Raw genomic sequence first — 27,024 nt, forward strand, 5'->3', positions numbered from 1 at the left:
ACTTTCCGAAAAACTCTGAGTCACTTGAACACATACTGTTGTTCATTCAGACATATTCCAAATCTCCGCACCAAAGACAATACTGAGAAAGGTGTGTGCTAGCCGACTTTCTCACAGACAGCGGATCATTGAAACTCACAGTGACTGTTAGGTGATGGGATGGAAACATGAAAGACAATAATAATGCCTTCATCATCCTTTACTGTGACATCCCTTCTCACCTCTATCATCCTTTACACATCCCTTCTCACCTCTATCATCCTTTACACATCCCTTCTCACCTCTACCATCCTTTACACATCCCTTCTCACCTCTATCATCCTTTACACATCCCTTCTCACCTCTATCATCCTTTACACATCCCTTTTCACCTCTATCATCCTTTTTACACATCCCTTTTTCCCTCTATCATCCTTACACATCCCTTTTCACCTCTACCATCCTTTACACATCCCTTTTCACCTCTATCATCCTTTACACATCCCTTCTCACCTCTACCATCCTTTACACATCCCTTTTCACCTCTATCATCCTTTACACATCCCTTCTCACCTCTATCATCCTTTTTACACATCCCTTTTCACCTCCTATCATAGGTTTACACATCCCTTTTCACCTCTACCATCCTTACACATCCCTTTTCAACCTCTACCATCCTTTACAATCGCGGGATCTACCATCCTTTACACATCCCTTTTTGGTCTGTCATCATGTCATCCCGGTTCCCACTCTATCATCCTGATGCTCATCCTGTTCATCTACCATCCTTACACATCCTTTTCCTCTATCATCCTTTACACATCCCTTTCACCTCTATCATCCTTTAATCCTTTTTCACCTCTATCATCCTTTTATCATCCCTTTTCACCTCTATCATCCTTTACACATCCCTTTTCACCTCTATCATCCTTTACACATCCCTTTTCACCTCTATCATCCTTTACACATCCCTTTTCACCTCTATCATCCTTTACACATCCCTTTTCACCTCTATCATCCTTTACACATCCCTTTCACCTCTACCATCCTTTACACATCCCTTTTCACCTCTACCATCCTTTACACATCCCTTTTCTCTCTCCATCCTTACACATCCCTTTTCACCTCACCATCTATCATCCTTTTTCACCTCTATCATCCTTTCTTCACATTCTTTTCACCTCTATCATCCTTTTACACATCCCTTTCACCTCTACCATCCTTTACACATCCTTTTCACCTCTACCATCCTTTTACACATCCTCTACTTTCTTCCTCCATCCATACATTCCTTACTCATCTCCTTCTCACTTCTACCATCCTTACACATCCCTTTTCACCTCTACCATCCTTTACACATCCCTTCTCACCCTCTATCATCCTTTTTATACATCCCTTTTCACCTCTATCATCCTTACACATCCCTTTGTCACCTCTACCATCCTTTACACATCCCTTCTCACCTCTATCATCCTTTACACACCTCTACCATCCTTTCCCTTCTCACCTCTATCATCCTTTACACATCCCTTCTCACCTCTATCATCCTTTACATCCCTTCTCACCTCTACCATCCTTATACATCCTTCTCACCTCTCCATACCATCCCTTTTCACCTCTACATCCCTTCTCACCTCTATCATCCTTTACACATCCCTTTTCACCTCTACCATCCTTTCACATTCTTCCTTTTATCATCCCTTTCTTTCACCTCTATCATCCTTACACATCCCTTTTCACCTCTACCATCCTTTTACACATCCATTTTTCACCTCTATCATCCTTACACATCCCTTTTCACCTCTATCATCCTTTTACACATCCCTTTTCACCTCTACCATCCTTTTTTTACTACATCCCTTCTCACCTCTACCATCCTTTACACATCCTTCATCCATCCTTTTCTTTCACCTCTATCATCCCTCTATCCATCCTTCTACCATCTTTTTTACATCCTTTCTCACCTCTATCATCCTTTTTACACATCCCTTCACTCTATCATCCTTCACCTTTTCCTCTATCATCCTTTACACATCCCCTTCGACTCTACCATCCTTTACACATCCCTTCTCACCTCTATCATCCTTTACACATCCCTTCTCAACTCTATCATCCTTTACACATCTCTTCTCACCTCTATCAGTCATGATCAGATGTGTTCTGTATGCACAGCTGGTATAGCACATGAGATCATCATACACTGTCATACAGGGACCTGACACTTGACGCCATAGCATGACATAACTTACAACACATCTGTAATACATTGTTTTTAGGGAAATGGGCAAAGATAAGACTCTTCCAATATCTATAGGTTTCTATAATCTTTATGTAATAACTTGTGTATTGTATTGTATGCTGCTATATGGTCTTTTACACCCAGCAGAACACACAATGTGTTCCGCCCCAGTGTACTGTTACCCATGAACTAGGAACCGCAGCGCAGCATGCCTGACTGCACCACCTCCTCGGGTTGCAGCCTGGAGGCCACTCCTTCACCCCTGCAGCACCCGTTGTGATGGCTGCTGCTTGTGTAACACTGGCTGCTAGCTATATTTACACTGACCCTGAATCTCTCATACTGACATGTCTGAAAAGCCTCAACCAGTCCGACCATGCTACCTGCTGCCATCCCACCCTACACCCCTCTCTGTTCATCTTTACACTCTACCAGTTCAACCTCGACCCTGCCTTCAAACCCCGACTTTCACCCCACCCTAGCATTTCAACCTCAAACCTGGTCCTTCCCCTTCCCATACTAACACCCCTTGCTTGTAAGTATATACCCCACCCTTCTGGTTCTATCTTACCCTGGCCCTACTAACACCCCTTGTTTGTTAGTTATACCCCGCCCTTTTCGGTTCTATCTTACGCTACCCATACTAACACCCCTTGTTTGTTAGTATATACCCCGCCCTTCTGGTTCTATCTTACCCTGGCCCTACTAACCCCCCCTTGTTTGTTAGTATATACCCCGCCCTTTTGGTTCTATCTTACGCTACCCATACTAACACCCCTTGTTTGTTAGTATATACCCCGCCCTTCTGGTTCTATCTTACGCTACCCATACTAACACCCCTTGTTTGTTAGTATATACCCCACCCTTCTGGTTCTATCTTACCCTGGCCCTACTAACACCCCTTGTTTGTTAGTATATACCCCGCCCTTCTGGTTCTATCTTACCCTGGCCCTACTAACACCCCTTGTTTGTTAGTATATACCCCGCCCTTTTGGTTCTATCTTACCCTGGCCCTACTAACACCCCTTGTTTGTTAGTATATACCCCACCCTTCTGGTTCTATCTTACCCTACCCATACTAACACCCCTTGTTTGTTAGTATATATACCTTCCTTTTTCAGTCTTAGTTCTATCTTACCCTGGCCCCTACTAACACCCCTTGTTTGTTAGTTATACCCCACCCTTCTGGTTCTATCTTACCCTGGCCCCTACTAACACCCCTTGTTTGTTTGTTATACCCCACCCTTCTGGTTCTATCTTACCCTGGCCCTACTAACACCCCTTGTTTGTTTGTTATACCCCACCCTTCTGGTTCTATCTTACCCTGGCCCTACTAACACCCCTTGTTTGTTAGTATATACCCCCGCCCTTTTCTGGTTCTATCTATACCCTGGCCCATACTAACACCCCTTGTTTGTTAGTATATACCCCACCCTTTTCTTTTCTCTCTTACGCTACCCATACTAACACCCCTTGTTTGTTAGTATATACCCCGCCCTTTCAGTTCAATCTTACCCTGACCCTACTAACACCCCTTGTTTGTTAGTATATACCCCGCCCTTCTGGTTCTATCTTACGCTACCCATACTAACACCCCTTGTTTGTTAGTATATACCCCACCCTTTTCAGTTCTATCTTACCCTGGCCCCATACTAACACCCCTTGTTTGTTAGTATATACCCCAGCCCTTTGGTTCTATCTTACGCCTACCCATACTAACACCCCTTGTTTGTTAGTATATACCCCGCCCTTCTGGTTCTATCTTACGCTACCCATACTAACACCCCTTGTTTGTTAGTATATACCCCGCCCTTCTGGTTCTATCTTACCCTGGCCCTACTAACACCCCTTGTTTGTACTAACATTACGCTTTTCAAGCTAAAACCCTTTGTTTGTTTGTTATATACACCCATCCCTTTCTGGTTCTATCTTCGCCCTGGCCCTACTAACATCCCCCTTGTTTGTTAGTATATACCCCTAATTCGGAAAGAAATAATACAGCCTTTTCAGTTCTATCTAACAGTCCTAACCCATACTAACACCCCTTGTTTGTTAGTATATACCCCACCCTTCTGATGGTTCTATCTTACCCTGGGCCCTACTAACACCCCTTGTTTGTTAGTATATACCCCACTGCACCTTTTCAGTTCTATCTTACGAAAATTGCCCTACCCATACTAACACCCCTTGTTTGTTAGTATATAACACCCTTGCACCCTGTCCTTTCAGTTCTATCTTACTCCTACCCATACTAACACCCCTTGTTTGTTAGTATATACCCGCCCTTCTGGTTCTATCTTACCCTACCCATACTAACACCCCTTGTTTGTTAGTATCTACCCATGGCTTTTTCAACACCTGGTACCCTTGTTTGTTAGTATATACCCCGCCCTTTTCGGTTCTATCTTACCCTACCCATACTAACACCCCTTGTTTGTTAGTATATACCCCGCCTTTCAGTTCAATCTTACCCTGGCCCTACTAACACCCCTTGTTTGTTAGTATATACCCCACCCTTTTCGGTTCTATCTTACCCTACCCATACTAACACCCCTTGTTTGTTAGTATATACCCCACCCTTCTGGTTCTATCTTACCCTGGCCCAACTAACACCCCTTGTTTGTTAGTTTTACCCCACCCTTCTGGTTCTATCTTACCCTGGCCCAACTAACACCCCTTGTTTGTTAGTATATACCCCGCCCTTCTGGTTCTATCTTACCCTGGCCAGTGACCCCTGTTTACCCGGCCTTCACATGAAGCATACCCTTCAATTACCATGTCATTGAGAGGTCAACACATGGAAGTGTTTAATAAGCAACATAAACAAACCATCCAGCCATGGGACAACAATGTGGGCTCCACCCTGGCTCTAACAGTCAGTTCCTCCAGGTACCATGGCTCGGACACCCTATGACCAGGAGGCAGCCATTTCTGGGCAGCGGCTATCATGGCCTGACTCCTCCATCAGCCCTAAGTATCATAAACAAGTGCTTTATTGATACTTCGGAGAAACCTGTAGTGAAATGAAACTTGTAGGGAATCTTATCCTGATCTATTTTTGAGTGTTCAGAGTAATTGTGAACAGCAGTGTCCTGAACATGAAGAATGCCAACCAAGAAGTCAAACCACATGCTAACCTGGTGAATTGCAGACACGGTGGATCCCTAGATTTAATAACTGTACAAGGAATTCTCCTGTGCCTTGAAACCCCTGACCACTATTCAGGGGGGTGGGTTAGCCTAGTGGTTTAGCCTTGTGGTTAAAGTGTTTGCTCATTATGCCGAAGACCTGGGTTCGCTTCCCCACATGGGTGCAATGTGTGAAGCCCATTTCTGGTGTCCCCGGCCTCAATGTAGATGGAATATTACTAAAAGCTGTGTAAAACTATTATTATTATTATAGGATATTTATATAGCGCACACATCCAGGCAACTAGTGCATGCTCAAGGCGCTGGTATTTTTTCCCTCGATCATTGGATGTCAATCTCAACGGCACATCGTATTATCAATCTCAACTCCCTGGGGAGTATACAACTCTTGCAGCCACTAGGCACACCGAGTTATTGTGGCTTTCTCATCCTAACGAGGTACCCATTCACAGCTGGGTGGACTGGGACACATAGTCACAGTATTTTGTCTAAGTTCACTACACGTTGCTGTACCCGCAACTAGGTGTTTGCACGTATTCATGTCACCGTGGCCACCATCTGGTCATATACCAACGGATTCCTGGGTTCTTTTAAGTGCACAGGGTTGTGTACTGTACACTAGGGGTTGTGACAATACTGAAAGAGTCTGCACACAAAGTTGACTCCAAGGTTTTTATACCCGGTCAGAGGTGGGCTCGATCCCGACACCTCAAGCTCGCTGGATCACTAGCCTGGCGCCTTAGCCAGCTCGCCCACCGCGCCCGCGTAAACTAAACTCACTCATTCACTCCTGAACACTGTGTTATATATAGCAGTTGTGTGAGTTTAAGTTTGGATTCCGACCTAGTGATGACCATGTTAAACACAAAGGATGGAAGTCAAGTCTGTAGTCACAATAAGAAACATTTATGATTTCAAAGTTGAAAAACATGCAAAAGCAAAAACTGTGAAGGAACAAAAGAGACTAAATCGTGCATCTCACTTTCTTGTGTCTCAGATATCAAACATCCATTATTTGTCCTTACTGTCTGTCATCAAATCATGAAATACAGTCACAAAGCTGTCATCAAATCATGAAATACAGTCACAAAGCTGTCATCAAATCATGAAATACAGTCACAAAGCTGCTGTCATCAAATCATGAAATACAGTCACAAAGCTGTCATCAAATCATGAAATACAGTCACAAAGCTGTCATCAAATCATGAAATACAGTCACAAAGCTGCTGTCATCAAATCATGAAATACAGTCACAAAGCTGTCATCAAATCATGAAATACAGTCACAAAGCTGTCATCAAATCATGAAATACAGTCACAAAGCTGTCATCAAATCATGAAATACAGTCACAAAGCTGCTGTCATCAAATCATGAAATACAGTCACAAAGCTGTCATCAAATCATGAAATACAGTCACAAAGCTGTCATCAAATCATGAAATACAGTCACAAAGCTGTCATCACAGCTGCTTTATGTCATTGTTCCCAAGGATAATATCAACACCTTAGTTATGAGGTAGAAATCAGTTAATTCAAGTTAATTCAGCAACCCACACTTGTAAGAGGCTACTAATGATATTGGGAACATAGGCTAGCTGACTTGGTGAGGTGAGGTGAAATTGGGTTTATCGTCGTGCTTGAGAATATTTCGCTCATATGACAACGTGCATGCGTGTGTATGTGTATGCGCGGCTGCTTGTACTAGCCCAGACTGAAGCTTGTTTTAAAGTGCTAGCCCACTGAGATACCATGCCGCAGTGAAGCATGAATACCCCACTCAGACACATTATACTGACTCCGAGCCAACCAGTCCTTGTTGTACCCATTAATGCCGAGCGCCAGGCAGGGACCAACAAGTACCATATTTTAACGTCTTTTGGTATGACGGGCTCGGGTAGCTGACTTGGGTCGTGCATGGCATTGTATCCCAATTGCATAGACAGATGTCCATGATTTCAGTCACTGGATTCACAGATAGTATCATCATTATCTACAGAATAGTGCAGGGAAAGGCAACAACATACTAACCCTGCGCAGTTCAATGGATGAAACATGAAATGCTAAAAGTAGACCGTAAATGTACATCATGTCTTTGGCTGACATGCAGAATACATTGAAGTCAATGTGGAGGACTTAATGAACACTGGCGCTTCCTGTACCAGGAAACAGTGGAGAGACTGTGAGTACAGGGTTGAAGCAATCAATGTCCCAGCAAAACAATGACAAGGGACAAGAGACTGGGTTGTTATACTGACAGAATGCATGGTGGTTGATATTATATGTGGGTGGAAAATGGTGCGCTAAAAATATCCATTATTATTATTATCACTAAACAGCGACTAAACAATAACTAAAAATTGAGTTATTTTCTTTAGATTGTCTGGTCTGGTTAAATCTAAGTTTTGTCTGGTAACATTTGGTAGTTACCAGCCCCGATGTCTGGCTGGATTTTTGGCTTATTTCATGCACTGATACTGGGATGATTTCTAATCTGGTATGAACATATTAGTTTACTGCTAGTAGGAGAGTGAATGTAGTTTTATGCCACTGTCAGCAATATCTCGCTAAATCACATCCTCTGGAAACTACTGATTTTGGGGATAAAAAGACAAAACTGGGATACCTATTTTCGCGGCGTTATTGCATTTTTAGCATTAATATTTCATATTTTATAATTGTCCATGAAAAGATCAACATTTTTTATTCTCAGAGATTAAAAAGTTCTAATTTCCAAGCTTTGTGCATGAAAACTAATTATTTGTAACTCTCATAACACCCAAAAAAATGATACAATTGCAAAATGTAAACAATACACTTTCAAAACTAAATATCGAAACAGTTTTGAATGTATCGATAATTGTATCGTCTTAGAAAAAGTATTGATGCATCGATGTATCGTGGCATCCCTACGAACCACCCCACAATAAGCAACGTCACTGCTCCCATATGATACACAAGTAGTCGGCTCTCATGACAACCTTTGCACATCAGAGACCTGTTACAGCCTGCAGTTATTCTTTATATCATGAACTAATGACAATGTACTGTGTAGGGCTGACTCACGTAAGTGTGACCTGGCAATCCATCCCTGACTGATTCAGACAAAAGTTATTTAAAAACACCCATATAATCATAAACTTCCAAGGATTAGGTTGGCAGGTTCTTTCTTTGTTGTGTCTCTGACTGGGAGATAATGACACCACAGAGATGGATATGGATGTAAACAATGTGTTTGTTATTTCAGAGAGCACCTGTCAACAACAGCAACACCAACTCCAGACTACTGAGGTGTACACTCAAACCTCATTCGCATGGAAACAGTTTATACCACAGATTAAATCCTGTTAAAGATTTCAGTATATACTACTAAATGTCAATGACAGATTTGTCTAATTTGTTTCTCTATTGTAATTTCTCAATTAAAGTAATATATGAAATTGAACAATTTCTCAATTGAAGATCAGGGTTAGAATTGATCTTCAGTAACCCATGCTTGTCATATGAGGCAACTATTGGGATTGGGAGGTCAGGCTTGCTGACTTGGTTGACACATGTCATCATATCCTCTCAGTTGCATAGATTGATGCTCATGCTGTTTATCACTGGATTGTCTGGTCCTGATTCGAGTGTATATACAGACCGCAGTCATATAGCTGGAATATTGCTGAGTGCAGCGTAAAACTAAACTCACTCACTCACTCACTGAAAAACATCAGCATAAATCGTAGTAAATTTAACTGGAACATGATTAATTTGTGAACTATTACCAACATTTAGACCTATGGCCCGATATTGACCTGTGATACCGGGATATATTCTTGGACAGACTCACTGTGTTGTGTGACATAACTGTCACAATTGACTGCACAATTAACTAGGGAAGAGTGAGTGAGGAGTGAGTGAGTGAGTGAGTGAGTGAGTGAGTGAGTGAGAGAGAGAGAGAGAGAATTGGGTTTTGCGCTGCAATGAGCGGGGGACACCAGAAATGGGCTTCACACATTGCACCCATGTGGGAAATCGAACCCTCGCCTTCGGTGTGACGAGCAAACCCTTTAACCACTAGGCTACCCCACCACCCCTAATTAGGGAAGAAGAAGTAATAAATTCAATATTGGTAAAGAATGATAACAACATTAAGTGAATTGGGATAGATCTGCCATAATGTTCTACTTTGCTTGTTTGTCATCGTGGTCATGTCTGAAGGGGAAGACCCCCAGCTGATGGTCAGCTGTTTGTGAATATTTACCCTGATATCAATCACTGTAACTAAACGATGGGAACTGTGGGAGATAGGTCATTGGTCTGGGCAGCCATGGGTCAGTAAACCAATTACTGGTTATTTCCAACCATGTTGGAAAAATACCACCTCGTCCCACCTGATATCAGCTGACTCTTGAGACCTGATTGCTTGAGACAAACACTTTCCTGGTCAAAGTCCTGCTCAAGATCATATATAACTCACACAAAATTCCACTGTCTTTGCATCATATTTCACCATTTATAACATAGTCAGCCTGCAACCCTAAAACACCATCAGAGCTAACTGGGATCGAAACCCACAATCATTATATGGGATTCTGGCATGTCTAAGGGAGGTAACTCTAAATAGTAAACTGTGGCTATTTATGTATTGGGTTAGTTTTGTGTCTTGAGTTTAAAGGCTTAATGCATACTTCTGCAAAAATGAGCATGAAAGCAGGTTTTCCATTCTGTTCAGGAATGGATAACTGTGTTGTTGGCAATCAAAACCTAATAATTACACTGGGTGTGTTTTTGATTGCACAGTTTCCCTTCAGAAAAGGCAGCATATCAGGAAAAGCAGGTTTTAAGTCCTCAAATACTTCTCTACTGAGAGCATAAAGTCGAAACACCAACCATACTTGTTTACTGAGGATCCATGTAACCCAATTTTCTTTGCAATGTTGTAGACAAATCATACAGTTAAGCCATGTCATTAAAAGATGTGGTTAGAGTCATCTCCCTTGCCATTCATTAACCCAGTTTGATACAAGCATGGCAATAACAAGTGAGTGAGGGAGAAGAGTTTGATGCTGCCTTCAGTAATATTCTGGGACAATCATTTCAGGTCAGATGTGGATCAGGAAGTATGGAGAGGTATAACATTTACCTAAGTCAAGACAGCTGTGATATCTGTCCAGTCATATTTCAATACCTCATTTACGTCATCAACTGTTTGATGTTTGCCCTGTGTCAGTGACATGAAGAAAGCAATCAAGTACAAATCAGCAGCCAGCACTGGAACTATCACTGATATATATTGGACAAATAACTGGGATTGTTGACAGCCCAAGCCTTTGAGTAACAAAGTCCTTCAGTGCTGAGATTTGGGCACATGTGTACCCGTCAGCACTGACTTGAACTGTACTGTCGCCCCAACATTCAGTTCGCGTTCAAGATAAATGCACTTTTATAATGATGAGATTTATCATGTGCATAACGCATGTACGTAGGCATGGTACAAAGGTGAGTGCTGTTCAGTGCATGTGTGTGTTTGCATCTACTACTAGCGTTGAGTGGGGTGGCACTTGACTGTTATACAATCACAACCCACACTTAAGAAGGTGGTGAGTGGTTAAATGAGCCAGGTTTCATATCAGCATATTGTTGTCCTTTCTGTGATGGTACTAAAATATTGCCATGAAACCAACAAAACTTGTATTTTATCATTGTAACAAGCCAGACTTGAACCTCCCTAGTTCTGTAGGCTCATCAGAAAAGCACTATACTGAGAAAACTTGTCACAACAAAATGACCAATTGAGGTTCTAGCACGTCCTTTTCATTGGAATCATTCATTTACGGATTTGCTGTGCATTTTCAACAAATGGTGCATACAAAAGTAAGTGCATTGTTATTTTTATTCATACCTCAATGAACCGTAAAATATACACAGCCAAACCTTATATCAGATAATAAATTTATGTACAAGAATTGACAAACTGTCAAGTCAGTAGCCAATCAACAGAGAGTAGCACTGAAACAAAGTTCTTAGGGCCTGCCAATCAAAGCAAGCGACAAAAGATCGTTATGAACATGAACATAAACCAAATCGTCTGAGGGAGAAGGCGGGTGTTTCAAATGACATCGTCAGTAACTGACAAAATGTTACACAATGATGAGGTGGGCACAGTGTGCGAATTTATAGCCACTGGCCTGCTAGCCCGTGGCTAGTAAAAATCCACCCGGGCCTGTAAATCTCCACAGTAACTGGCTAGACTGGCTTGTGAATTTTCATGGGGCCATTTTGTAAATATATCATGCTCTCGGACTTGTTAAGTTACATGCACTTTTGAATCATGCAAGATTATGGCCTGATAAATGTTTAAATCATATTAGCAGCTTAATGATGAAACTCTACATTCAAATTTTGGGCTAGGGAATTATTTTGTGGGCTAGTAACTTTCATGCATAGCTAGCCTGACTAGCTAGCAAAATTTGGAAACTATTTGGCACACTGGGTGAGCAGGAAGGGAATCCCACCCACTGTACCTGAGATTCCCGGACATTCTGTTGCATACATTTTCGGACATCCATGTTTTTTCGGGAATACTCGCAATACCATATATATTTTGATGATCAGAAGTTATCTAAGCAAGATGGTGTTATTGGCATATCAGCGAGAAAACAACAAAATCCACAACTTGAGGATACATAGCTGTGAAAAAAAATCTATTTCAGTGGGCGTGACATAAGTTTGTACATTCAAAAGAATGCAACACCACATAACAATTCAGCAAATCGGAATGCAGGAATTACAATGGACAAAAAACAAATAAACTATAATCCATTCACAGCGGCTGTTTTTTCTATAAGGCCAGACCAATTTTATTTCTTGTTTTACGGATTTTTGTCCTCAGAAAACCTAAAGGCAGGAGGGAAAAAAAATAAAAATAAAATCACCAGTCAAAGTAATATTCCTTCTAAATACTCAAAGTGTTTTACTTCTGGCAATTTATGAAGTTTATATGGGGCAAAAAACAATCCAAATACAAACTTTCTTGTATATTTACATTTTTGGCCAATAAAAACATTAAGATTTTATTTTTTGAGCGGGGAAAATTAATTTTTTTTCTTTTCTTATTCTTGAAAAAAACCGGCAGGTGGATCCATAAAACAAGAAATAAAATTGGTCTGGCCTAAGCTCATATTATAATAATGAATTTTAAGAAAGTATAATAAGTTAAAGGTGAATCATCATGTATAGTGATATTTCTCTCAAAATATCAATTTTTCATTAACCAAGTTTATAGCCTGTTTGTTCACTGATATTGCTTGAAGGAACATGATGTCATTTTGTACTAGGGGTGGGTATTGCAGAGAATTTTCATATTGCGATATATTGCGATGCGAAAGCATGTATTGCGATATATATTGCAATATATTGCATGAAGTATTTTTAAACAAAAAGTACTTATAATCGAGTTACTTCTTGATTTATAGAGCAAAAACACAACAAAATCACTAGGCTTGATTAAGCTTTAATAACAACTTTTAATCAAGATAAAATAAAAATGTGAATAATATTTGGCACAAATGAAACAAGGACATATCCGAACATTTCCGAGTGTTACGAAGTTTACCGAATGCAAGTCAAAATACCAGTTTTCGATCAGCGTATCGCAATACGTATCGTTTTCATGTCTGAACCGGTAAATCGGTTATATTGAGCAGCCCTATTTTGTACTATGCATAATACTTTTAAAAAATATACAAAAACATACTGCCTTCCCTGGAGGGGTGTGTGGAAAATATTCTAGAAAATATGGTACCTTAAGCTAGCGGATGGTACCTATTTGTGATTGATTGGACAGCGGTCAGTTGCTGGACTGTGGTGGTCAATTGGTTATTGGCTTCAGCAGCTGATGAACGTGTGTACACAGGTGACTGTGATGGTGGCCCTGACGGTGGCCCCAGTCCCTACTTGAACTACTTAACACAACCTTGGAGAAGACACCTTCCCATACCATCCCCCAAACTTCACCTGATCCCATAATTAATACAAACATTTAAGAATACCTCGAGTATAAAAAAGTGGCAAAAACCATTCTCACAATAATATATCAGTTTAATGAGTGTATTTCTGTTGTTTCAAACACCTGTTCTAATTGTTACACCTATGTTCAAAAGTTAAAGATCTAATTAATTTCTTTTACATTGTTAATTTTCACAATAATCATTATACTAGATATAGTACTAACATAAACGTAGACAAGTAAACTGACTTACTTTGGCATGACTGGAGTGAGATGATGCCAAGCTCCAAAGTAACAAAGTGATGTAGCTGTACGTACAGGTGGTTCCTTGAGCCGGCCGGACGGAGTGGTCCCTCAGTGGCTGGGTATGTTCAACACAGCCAGCCTATCAGCTGATGCCCAGTACTGTCACTCACTGCTCGGAAACTCGGCCTTTGTCATTCAAATATCTCACCATTTCCATTACAGGTGTAAGTGAGATTATATGACACACACTGGCTGCTGGGGTGGCCTTGGGCTAGGTAGAACAATTGAACGTAGGTAGATGGAGAGGCAGCATCACTGAAGGGTGTCTATCAGGACATGTGTGAACCACGGGTACGGAGCTGCACATTAGGGAGGTGGCTGCCCACAGGCACCATTACCTGCAGCTTGTATGTTATGTAAGAAACATGAGAGTTTATACAGGTTCCATCCATGGATGCCATGTACATCATCTACGTAATTATATAACATTGGGTTTAAAACAGTACTTATGGATAAGATCTTGTTAAATCAATTACATGAACTATAAAGCTGTAAGTTACAAACATGTTTCAGTGAACTTTTTCTGGATTAATGCAAACACTTTTTGCACCTACTCTTTGAGTAGGAGACTTATTTCCATAGGAAATATAATCCATAGAGAGGTAATAATGCCAAAGATTTGATCATTTACAGACGTTTTATAAACAAATTAGCATGGGCAATGTTGTATATGTTCAAATATAAACACATTTGTACAACAATTTCAGGTTCAGTTTATTCAGGCATAAAGTCAGTTTTTCACTGGGGAATTAGATCAGAGAGGGCATTACACATTATTTGCAGTCCGTATTTTTTATAGTTTTATTCTTATTTCCGTATATTTTATAGTGAGTGAGTGAGTGAGTGAGTGAGTGAGTGAGTGAGTGTTTAACCACTAGGCCTCCCCACCGTCCCTCCATCAGATGGAAATAAAACTGCACTGGTTAAGTTTTGCTTTGTGATGCAGATTAAGTAACACTCACTGTCATTGCAAAGTTTTTCTATTACAGTACAACCAGAAATTATTGAGAATTTAAGATTGTAATTTTTTATATTTTTTTCACTCATTAACTCACGTATTAAATGTGAATATTAGCAGAACATAACTCCAGATTCAAAGACAGGTGAACAGTTATTATTTTGTCAAGTCACCATGGGCAGCAATGCAGGCTTCAATGTGGCGGGGCATACTACTGATCAAAGAAGTTAGAAAGTCGTGGTCCATGCTGTCCCATTATCGGACCACCACTTCTTTCATTTCAGCAATATTTGTCACATTTTCCTTATTGACACTTTCCTTCATAAGTCCCCTCCTGAGAGGGTACGTAAGTCCCAACACATTTAGAGTAAACTTAGGCTTGCCACGTATTTAATCGTAGAATGTGTGTGCTTTTAATTTATGGCTAGATTTCTCTTCTGTTGCCAATGGCTGAAGGGATGGTGTAAATCCAACTAGGGTCCATGCAGGTAGCAAAAGTAATGTAAGTCCCCATGGTCCCTGGTATGGTGATCTACCTTCAGTTATTGGCGATTTATAGCCCATTTTTATACTGTATTGTTTTTCCCCTATAGTTAAAACGTTTTAAATTTAATTACTAGTTTTACATACATATCTGTGATATTCTAGTTGTTTTACTGTCCTTCGTCGGCAGGTTTTTATAATATACATATATTTCATTTCAATATCAAATGTTCTCGTCACGATATAGCTGAAATATTGCACATGTGACGTTAAATATTAACTCACTCACTCATTCATAAGTCCCAAAACATTTTCTATTGAACTTAGGTCAGGGCTATAGCTTGGCCAATCTAATAATGTCATATTTTGGGTGCGAAACCAGGCCTGTGAATGCTTTGAACGATGTTTTGGGTCGTTGTCCTGCTGGAAAAGCCAAACATTTCCATAGAACAGGTGAGCAGATGGAAGTAAATGTCCCACGAGAATATCTGTGTACTGCTCACTGTTCATATTCCCTTCAAATACACAGAGGGGCGTTGCCCCTAACACAGATATGCCACCCCACACGTTAAATTTCGGACTGTACTTTGGGCGCTGATACAAAGGTTTTTCAGTTTGTTTGGTCCAGAATTTCGGTGTATTAAGAAACAGCCACACAGAACTTTCATCTGAGAAAATCACATTGTCCCCTTACAGACAGCCACAGTTCCTCTATTAATCATATCCAGCCTTAAGTTTTCTAAACTCCTTCGTTTGTTTTTTAGAAACAAGAATACCAAGCCGCCTCCTGTCACCGACAGTCAATTTTCTGGGCCTACCTGCGCCTCCCTGGTGCAATATATTTGCAATATTTTTCAAAACACGAAACAGTGGACAAAGGGATGCCTGTTCTACTTGAAATCACTTTAGCTGATCTGATGTCCTTGTTATAATACTCTAAAATCAACTTCCATTTCTCTAAATCACCCAGACTGAGGATCACTGAAAATGTCGTCTGCTAGCATGTAAACAAAGGGGGATAACTCTTCACAAACTAATGAAAAAAGGATTAACGGAGTAGTCTCTCTTGAATGAAACCAAGCACTTGATAGCTGGTCAAGGTTGTTTATACTAGAAATCCAATTAAATATATTCCTAAAATTCTCAATAATTTCTGGTCATACTATATGTATTAGTTTCCTGTAAGATCCTAATTTGACAGGTTTTGAGAAATGGGGGCCTTTTTAGGGCAAAGAACTGTCAATGAGGACATTTTCAAGGTTTAAACAAATGTTGGGTCTCTTTAGGGTAACATGATATTCACATTTCAGGCTTTTCCAAGCCTGTGCAAACCCTGGTATTATACTCTTCTAGTGAAAGCAGTTGGGGAAACAAGTGTCTTTTCAGACTACTTTATTTTTTCTGCATGTAACCCTAAGCTAAGGTCAGTCAAACCTGTAATATCCACAGTGAACAGTGTGGCATCATGGGATGCAACAGCTCAATGAAGATCCCTGTCCCAGTAGGACAGACCTTCCTGTTGACTGTGCATTATATAAGAGCTCAATGAAGATCCCTGTCCCAGTAGGATAGACTTTCCTGTTGACTATGCATTATATAAGAGCTCAATGAAGATCCCTGTCCCAGTAGGATAGACTTTCCTGTTGACTGTGCATTATATAACAGCTCAATGAAGATCCCTGTCCCAGTAGGATAGACTTTCCTGTTGACTGTGCATTATATAACAGCTCAATGAAGATCCCTGTCCCAGTAGGACAGACCTTCCTGTTGACTGTGCATTATATAACAGCTCAATGAAGATCCCTGTCCCAGTAGGATAGACCTTCCTGTTGACTGTGCATTATATAACAGCTCAATGAAGATCCCTGTCCTAGTAGGATAGACCTTCCTGTTGACTGTGCATTATATAACAGCTCAATGAAGATCCCTGTCCCAGTAGGATACACCTTCCTGTTGTCTGTGCATTATATAACAGCTCAATGAAGATCCTTGTCCCAGTAGGACATACTTTCCTGTTGACTGTGCATTATATAACAGCTCAATGAAGATCCATGTCCCAGTAGGATAGACCTTCCTGTTGACTGTGCATTATATAACAGCTCAATAAAGATCCCCTGTCCCAGTAGGACATACCTTCCTGTTGACTGTGCATTATATAACAGCTCAATGAAGATCCCTGTCCCAGTAGGATACACCTTCCTGTTGACTGTACATTATATAACAGCTCAATGAAGATCCCTGTCCCAGTAGGACAGACCTTCCTGTTGACTGTGCATTATATAACAGCTCAATGAAGATCCTTGTCCCAGTAGGACATACCTTCCTGTTGACTGTGCATTATATAACAGCTCAATGAAGATCCCTGTCCCAGTAGGACAGACCTTCCTGTTGACTGTGCATTATATAACAGCTCAATGAAGATCCTTGTCCCAGTAGGACATACCTTCCTGTTGACTGTGCATTATATAACAGCTCAATGAAGATCCCTGTCCCAGTAGGACATACCTTCCTGTTGACTGTGCATTATATAACAGCTCAATAAAGATCCCCTGTCCCAGTAGGACATACCTTCCTGTTGACTGTGCATTATATAACAGCTCATTCTAGCACGACAATGTGTGATACTCGATTCTGATTGGCTAAGAGCTCATCAAAACCGTACTTAAATGACAGTTGAAGGACCGCTAATTAAAGTGACAGATTCACCGCGTATGAATACAACGAACTCAATGAACCTATTGTTTGTAAACAAACATGTTGGACATCGGCAATTTCTATCTCGGCAACATCTTTGGTGTTTTTGAAGTAAAAAGCGAATGGTTTCAAGAAGAATTTCTTGACCCTAATCCCGGTGAAGAAACTACGAAGCTGGAAAATCAGTCAGCAGCGCAAAAGCGGCAGTATATTCAAAGCGGGTCCAGATCTACGTGTGTTGACGTCGACAACACACGTCGGCCCACACGTCCTAACCTGACCGCTTCCGTCCCGGCCGTAATGCCCAGTCCTTCCATTTCCACTTCCACTGTCCATGTATCCCACATAAAACATGGCATGTCAGGTCTTTTCCAAATTAGGAATAGTAGGGTGGTTATCAACCATTATTTCCGTGAATAAAGTTAGCGGCGACTAAACTTAGCGAGTTCACGGCTTGCATTTGGGCGAGTCGATTGTCATACAGTAGGGGAGATCAATAATTCGCTTGAGAAAAATCAAATAATTGTACTTGAACACAGTATAAACTGTATTTTGTTTTATTTATGTATGCTACTTGTTACAAATACAAGCATACTGGTTCCTGAAATATAGCATTTATGTTGTTGAAAATGTCTTATTTTGTTCATTACACAACCTGTTCCTCAACGGGACGATTCCAAGCGATTTCCAGGAAAAAGGCCCCTTTGCGCCTTGTGTTCTTGCACGCCAAACAGTTCGGTTTTAAAACGCTTATCAGTCGTGCTAGAATGTTTAATTTAAAACCTCACGCTAACGTGTTCGGTTTTTTAATTACATTTAGCGGTCTTAAATCAACGATAAAGGACCGCAAAATTGAAAACAGAGTAGCTTTATCTTCTAAAAGAAGATCCCTGGCCCAGTAGGACAGACCTTCCTGGAGGAAAAGCTGGAAGGACAAAGGTCAGCATATCCTACCCAGGCCAACATATCACCACTTCCATCTAGTATTTAAGCTCAGAAATTCTGAGCAAAGTTATTTCAAAATTATAGGAAAACATTTGTCTCCATACATGTATCTGGGTGTAATTATTAAAGACACAAAACCTGGTGACACAGAACTTCAGATTATGTGTTCAGGACACATGTTTTAGACACATTCTCCATATGTGTGTGTGTTGAATCCCTGTGTCACTGCAGGTTTGCAGTGAGTGTCATGGTACAGTGAGTCATCCCACTGTTATTACTGCTAGTCTCGACACATTGCTCCAGCCTCCCTCCTTAGATCATCGCTTCACCTGAGGGCTTACAATCAGGGTATCTCAACTACATCACCAAGCCAACCAGGTCATTGGGTGATCAGTGTGATCAGCTTTACACAATCGACCTGTGCATTGAACCATCATATATGTGTCAATCTAGATCTACACAAAATGATTTCTGTGAAGGAATTGAATAATTACATTCTCTCTAGACACATCCATTGAATACAGGCCTGGAGCCTCGGCCAGGCTGGTCAGTTAGTGTCTCATCATATCACAAACTACTCAGGAATAAGCCTTGCTACTAGTATAATCTAACAAGCACCTAGAGCATACTTGTAAGGACAAACTTTATGGATGTACAACTTCGTTTGTCACGTTTCAATAAAGATTCATGTAGCATTGTCAAGCACAGTTTCTAGTAATAGTTTGATAATGATCAACTTGGCAACACATGACAACTGGTAGTGGAGTAATACTGATGTTAGGACCACTACCGATCTTAACGATCTGTTTTGTTCTTTAACTACTTAATGCAATAAACAAGAAGTTGTCATCCATAAAGTTGTAGGCTTCATTCTTGACTCACCAACTTCTAGAATGCCGATCAAACAATTAATTTGAAAGGGGTAAGACAGGAAATTTTAAAGTTTTGTCAAACATTCACTCAAGTGGCAAACCGTGTTTGTCAATGACGTTTGAAGGCGGTCTGTCCTAGGCTCCTCCTGCAGTTCCTGACCAAGGTCAGCTCACCTGGTTGATGGCCAATGATATTGATGAACATGTCTCCCTGCCATGTCTCCTGACGTGCTCAGTGGGAGAAACACCTGGGCTAATTGCTGGCCAAGGTATTCTCTGGGTGTTGTGCATGGTGACAATATGATGTGTATGACAACTACCAGGTCTTATTAAATAATATATATGAAATGTTTTTGATATCACCATTTCATGCATCAAGGATTGTGAAGAACATTGTTCAACTGTTAAAAACCCCATTAGAGATAGCACAATATAGTTCCAGTTTGTCTCTACTCCAGAAGGGCTGGTAGGCAGTCTAGGGGTTAAGGTGTTGGCTCGTCACGCTGATGACACGGGTTTGATTCCCCACATGGGCACAATGTGTGAAGCCCATTAAATCTGGTGTTCCCCGCCATGTTATTGATGGAATATTGCTACAGGTGGCTTAAAACCAACCTCACTCACTCACTCACACTGCACTGAAACACGTAAATCACATTACTAGTGCAAAAACAGAATTATAACAGAGACTCGCTCTTCAAACTGCTTGAGTGACCATGACCTTGAAAGAAAGTCACTGGAAACCTCCCAAGTCCAAGGTCTCCCCAGCTGATCCTGTTGTAGTGATTGTATTTCCACAGACAGTATTTACTGCCCTATGTCAACTGGAAGTAATGATTGTACACATGGTCAGCAAAAGCAACTGGATCGAGTTACTAAATCTTGTTTTGTCTGTCAATGGTGGAACACAGCAATGTCAAGTATCATTGGAGGTCAGGTACCAAGTTGTACATTTTGGAACATCAAACACATTTGCCCTGGGCAAGACAGGCGATATGCTTAGTTATATAACACCTCTGAGATGTCTAAACACTGTTTGGTTAGTAAAACAAATGTGGCCTATCCTGAAAGCCTGGATTAGTCCCTCTGTACATCGCTGCACCTGAGAACATCACCTCAGTGAAGCATCCATGACAACACAATAGCACCACTGACTTGCCTGGAGAAACCAAACACCAGGGGATTAGGGGAGTGGCAAAGCACAAGTCTGACTACTACCAGGTCTTATACAAGAATCTTGGAGGAAACAAAATACACATCCAACAAAACCAGACTGGCTTGTAGAGATACAATGTCCACAACTAAAGAAAGTGATACTCACTAAAAGGAAACTAGCCAACATGTGCCTTGATCAGCCACTCCTGTATTTGGATTGAAAGTATTCCATTTTCTTGTTTGACTGTATGTCAGCATTAGTAGGGTGTCAATATATAAAAAGATGACAATGAGGCTCAACGTAGATTCAATGTCTTACTCACTTGATCCTGACAAACTAAGGGAAGCAACTCATTCAAAATTAACAAGTCTGCTGGTCCAGGATTGTCAACTTCTGACACAGGTCACATTTTGAATACCGCTTTCAGCATTAGGTAGATGACAATACTATAGCTGGACTAATGACATGTCCATGTGGACTACCACCTTCGGCATTAGGTAGATGACAATACTATAGCCGGACTAATGACATGTCATTGTAGACTACCACCTTCAGCATTAGGTAGATGACAATACTATAGCTGGACTATAGCTGGACTAATGACATGACAATCTATAGCGGACTAATGACTACCACCTTCAGCATTAGGTAGATGACAATACTATAGCCGGACTAATGACATGTCATTGTGGACTACCACCTTCAGCATTAGGTAGATGACAATACTATAGCCGGACTAATGACATGTCCTTGTGGACTACCACCTTCAGCATTAGGTGGACTACCACCTGGACTACCACCTTCAGCATTAGGTAGATGACAATACTATAGCCGGACTAATGACATGTCCTTGTGGACTACCACCTTCAGCATTAGGTAGATGACAATACTATAGCTGGACTAATGACATGTCCATGTGGACTACCACCTTCAGCATTAGGTAGATGACAATACTATAGCCGGACTAATGACATGTCAATCCTTGTGGACTACCACCTTCAGCATTAGGTAGATGACAATACTATAGCCGGACTAATGACATGTCCTTGTGGACTACCACCTTCAGCATTAGGTAGATGACAATACTATAGCCGGACTAATGACATGTCCTTGTAGACTACCACCTTCAGCATTAGGTAGATGACAATACTATAGCCGGACTAATGACATATCATTGTGGACTACCACCTTCAGCATTAGGTAGATGACAATACTATAGCTGGACTAATGACATGTTGTGGACTACCACCTTCAGCACCTTAGGTAGATGACAATACTATAGCCGGACTAATGACATATCCATGTGGTCTACCACCTTTAGCATTAGGTAGATGACAATACTATAGCCGGACTAATGACATATCCTTGTGGACTACCACCTTCAGCATTAGGTAGATGACAATACTATAGCCGGACTAATGACATGTCCTTGTGGACTACCACCTTCAGCATTAGGTAGATGACAATACTATAGCCGGAATAATGACATGTCCTTGTGGACTACCACCTTTAGAGCTGGGAGATGAGAAAGAATGAAGTTCATATTTTGAAACACCTGACAGGGACTACATTCTTTCAGGGACAGTGAGGTAGCCTTGTGGTTAAAGCGTTCAGTTGTCACGCTGTAGACCCAGGTTTGATTCCCAGAATGGGCACAATGTGTGAAGCCCATTGCTCATGTTACACACTGTGATATTGTTGGAATACTGCTAAAAGAGGTGTAAAACTATACCCAGTTACTCACATTAATTTGGTCACCAGTACTCAGTTCAAAAAGTGTAAGAGACAATTAATCATGTGTGATGGAAGACTGAAGTCAGTTAGTAATGGTGTTTACACAGCTTCGGACAGTGCTGCTGCTGGCTTATCAGTCATCACACCATTCCAACATGACCAACAGGAGGATATTGTTTATGGATTTTTTAGACAAAGACGGAAGAGACAAGGAAGGAGGTCAGGGTTGCTACAACAAGGTCACCAGCACTTACAAAGACATATTCAAAGTTTAGTTTACTCAGGAAAACAAAAAGTTGTAGTTATAGCGCTTCAGTCAAACTTCTAAACTCTTGTACATCCCACAAGTGTCCAGACCATTAAAAGCTCAGATGTTTCTATGTAAATGTATGCTCAGTGAACACCCCGTACAATTTCCAGTATGGTGACAGAGTTGTGATGATGACTGAGATCAGTTATGATGACAGAGATCAGATATGATGACAGAGATCAGATATGATGACAGAGATCAGATATGATGATGACAGAGATCAGATATGATGACAGAGATAAGTTATGATGATGACTGATCAGTTATGATGACAGAGATCAGATATGATGACAGAGATAAGTTATGATGACAGATTATGATGATGACAGATCAGTTAGATCAGATGATGATGACAGATCAGTTATGATGATGACAGATCAGTTATGATGATGATGAGATCAGTTAGATGATCAGATCATGATGACAGATCAGTTATGATACAGATGATGACAGATCAGTTATGATGATGACAGAGATCAGTTATGATGACAGATAAGTTATGATGATGACAGATCAGTTAAGATGATGACAGACAGATCAGTTATGATGACACAGATCAGTTATGATGATGACAGATCAGTTATGATGATGACAGATCAGTTATGATGATGACAGATCAGTTATGATGATGACAGATCAGTTATGATGACAGATCATCAGTTATGATGATCAGATCAGTTATGATGACAGATCAGTTATGACATGACAGATCAGTTATGATGATGACAGATGATGACAGATCAGTTATGATGATGACACAGATCAGTTATGTTATGACAGATCAGATGATCATGACAGATCAGTTATGATGACAGAGATCAGTTGATGACAGATCAGTTATGATGATGACAGAGATCAGTTATGATGACAGATCAGTTGATGACAGATCAGTTATGATGACACATGATCAGTTATGATGACAGTTGATGATCAGTATATGATGATGACAGATCAGTTGATGATGATGACAGATCAGATCAGTTATGATGATGACAGATCAGTTGATGATGACAGATCAAGTTATGACAGATCAGTTATGATGATGACAGATCAGATATGATGACACAGATCAGATATGACAGATCAGTTATGATGATGACAGATCAGTTATGATGACAGAGATCAGTTATGATGATGACAGATCAGTTATGATGATGACAGATCAGTTGATGACAGATATGATGACAGATCAGTTATGATGATGACATGATGATCATAATAAGTTATGATGACAGATCGGATCAGTTATGATGACAGATCAGTTATGATGTTGAGATCAGTTATGATGATGAGAGATCAGTTATGATGATGACAGATCAGTCATGATGATGACAGCAATAAGTTATGATGATGACACCAATACGTTATGATGATGACAGAGATCAGTTATGATGATGATGATGATGATTACAGATAAGTTATGATGACAGAGATAAAGTATGATGATGAAAGAGATCACTTGTGATGATGACAACAACAGCACATGAAACATTACACCATTATATCCATGTTGTTTGCAGCTTGTGTCATTCTACAGTAAGCACAGTGAGACACAGTTGCCTGACTGATGATATGAAGGAAGCGGTCCATTCCTTACTGACCAAAGTACACCTTGCAGTACACCTTGCAGTACACCTTGATGGCTCTTCCATCAAACAACAATCAAACTGTGAACATGGCTAATAGGTTGTGCTCAACATCTTCAAATGGCAATCATCATTTATACTCAATTTGGATGTACAGGAACATCTCACTCAATTCCCTATGCCATATTTTCACATTTTTGAGGAAACTCTTAACCACTTAACCATGTTGACCGACGAATTAGATTACAGCACACACAGTCATTCTACTACTAAGCTTGTGAGCTCTAGCATGTGTTCAATGACTGCAACCAATGGTCACTTTCCGTTTCATGCAGATCACTGTGACTCAGTCATCAATACAATGTAGAAATAGAGCTTAAGCTGACTTCCATCACAACCAGAGCTAATCCATCAGTCCATCACTAGTGCCTGGTCTCCTCGTTTACCACTGATGATATGACATTGTCCAGAAGCTGTGATCTCGACTACCAGAACTTGCTATGATCCATACTGCCCTAGCTGGACATCTGTCACAGTTATCATATACTTGCGTCTAAGACTGGTTGTGATATTACCCCATCAGTTTGTCATTTAGACAGAATATGCCTGAATCATATGTTTCAGTCTCACAGTAAGGCTCAGTCGAACAAGGTAGACATGTTATTACTGAACAATGAGCTGTGTTTGTGTTGCTGCGTCAGCTTGTGTGCTTCTCGTTTCATCCAAATCACGTGACACACATCATTGCAAAAGCAGCAAGTATCAGTTCTAAGACAAGAAATCAAATGGGTCAGAATTGTCAAAATTGATGATAAACTAATTAATCTGTCAGTCAAAGAAGATATGATTGGAGTATTAATGGAAGCTTCTACCAGTGTATGAAATAAGGCCCGTCCGACCGCCCAAGACGGTCTAGATTTCTGACGGACGGTCTAAATTTACATTTAGCCAGCCCGATGGTCTGGTAAAAAATTTATAAGTTCCATACATCTCAGTAAATTGACCATATTTGGTCTGGTTAAATGATGTCTAGCTGGATTTTTGGCTTATTTCATACACTGCTTCTACCCACTCATTTCATTTGTTTTCAGAATGTTAGACAGCACAGCCAAATGTCTATATTTTTAAATAACAGATAAAAAGTTGTAGTCCATGCAAACTGATGTTGAAAGATTAAGCGGATCCCCAGATGATATAGAATAGTAACTTACTCTGTTATTGAACGCCCCTCCCCTGTGACTGCAGCTCCAGCAACTTCATCAACCACTGCTATGTTGTCATCTACGTTACACCTGTTTTCCATTGCTTCCAATCTTCTGAGTTTTCCGATATCACTTGTTCCCTGAATAGTCCCTCTGTTATTTGGTATTACCAAGTGTTGAGTCTCTGTATGTTGCTGGTCTCATCTGTAAAGAAACAAGGAGACATGACAGGGCATGTAGGAGTTAGCAACATTCAGATCTAAATATATCAGCTCACTGTGTGAGGAAAGTCCACAGTAACATTGGTGACAGAACCATGGTCATTACAACTTCCAAGTGATGCTAGAACCCCTAGGCTCTGCAGACAGGGAGGAGTCTGACTCATCATTGGAGGATAGTGGCAAGTGATGACCTGGCCATTACAACTTCCAAGTGATGCTAGAACCCCTAGGCTCTGCAGGCAGGGAGGAGTCTGACTGATCATTGGAGGATAGTGGCACGTGATGACCTGGCCATTACAACTTCCACGTGATGCTAGAACCCCTAGGCTCTGCAGACAGTCTGACTGATCATTGGAGGAGTGGCACGTGATGAGTCTGACTGAATCATTGGAGGAGGAGTGGCATTGAGTGATGACCTGGCCATTACAACTTCCACGTGATGCTAGAACCCCTAGGCTCTGCAGACAGGGAGGAGTCTGACTGATCATTGGAGGATAGTGGCAAGTGATGACCTGGCCATTACAACTTCCAAGTGATGCTAAACCCCTAGGTTCTGCAGACAGGGAGGAGTCTGACTCATCATTGGAGGATAGTGGCACGTGATGACCTGGCCATTACAACTTCCACGTGATGCTAGAACCCCTAGGCTCTGCAGACAGGGAGGAGTCTGACTGATCATTGGAGGATAGTGGCAAGTGATGACCTGGCCATTACAACTTCCAAGTGATGCTAGAACCCCTAGGTTCTGCAGACAGGGAGGAGTCTGACTGATCATTGGAGGATAGTGGCACGTGATGACCTTGACAACTTGACCCACAACACCCATGATTATAATGTAGTACTATGATGATCTTTGTCAACTTTATTCCATTCAAATTACAACTATCTTTTGATTCCAATACATGTAGTTTCACCAAGATTCGTAGGGTCTGTCCACTCTCTAAGGCAATTTTGTTTTAGACCACATATTCCAGCTATTTGACAACAGCCTTTAAATGATTAATTCTGGAACAGCCAAGTGACTGATACCATGAGCAATGTACACTGTACAGGTACAATTCTAATGTGGAATCATCCTTGATTCCTTGGTATTGTTATGTGACGTCATTGTTCATGTATGTCTTGAAGAGGCTCATTCATTGGAGCTGAAAGCACTTATCTATAAAAGCAACAACTCAAATTAAGCTTATACATTTAT

The 27,024-nt window shown here is 40.8% G+C and overlaps 1 protein-coding gene and 1 long non-coding RNA gene across 2 annotated transcripts in view; both read right to left on the minus strand.

Moving 5' to 3' along the window:
- The window catches only part of LOC124272737 (solute carrier family 4 member 11-like), a 90,084-nt gene that overhangs the window by 58,858 nt on the left and 4,202 nt on the right, over positions 1-27,024 (minus strand). The window contains 1 exon segment of the mRNA XM_046707944.1: positions 25,615-25,809. Within this exon segment, the coding sequence (XP_046563900.1) occupies positions 25,615-25,706 (92 nt within the window). The 5' untranslated portion in view covers positions 25,707-25,809.
- On the minus strand, positions 8,011-11,496 carry LOC124272741. Its single transcript, XR_006897414.1, has 3 exons — positions 11,486-11,496; positions 11,032-11,039; positions 8,011-8,116 (listed from the first exon to the last, which is right to left on the minus strand). It is a non-coding gene; the product is annotated as an uncharacterized LOC124272741 (long non-coding RNA).

This window comes from Haliotis rubra, unplaced genomic scaffold, assembly GCF_003918875.1.
Source record: "Haliotis rubra isolate DU_JTF1 unplaced genomic scaffold, ASM391887v1 Scf172, whole genome shotgun sequence".
NCBI lineage: Eukaryota > Metazoa > Mollusca > Gastropoda > Lepetellida > Haliotidae > Haliotis > Haliotis rubra.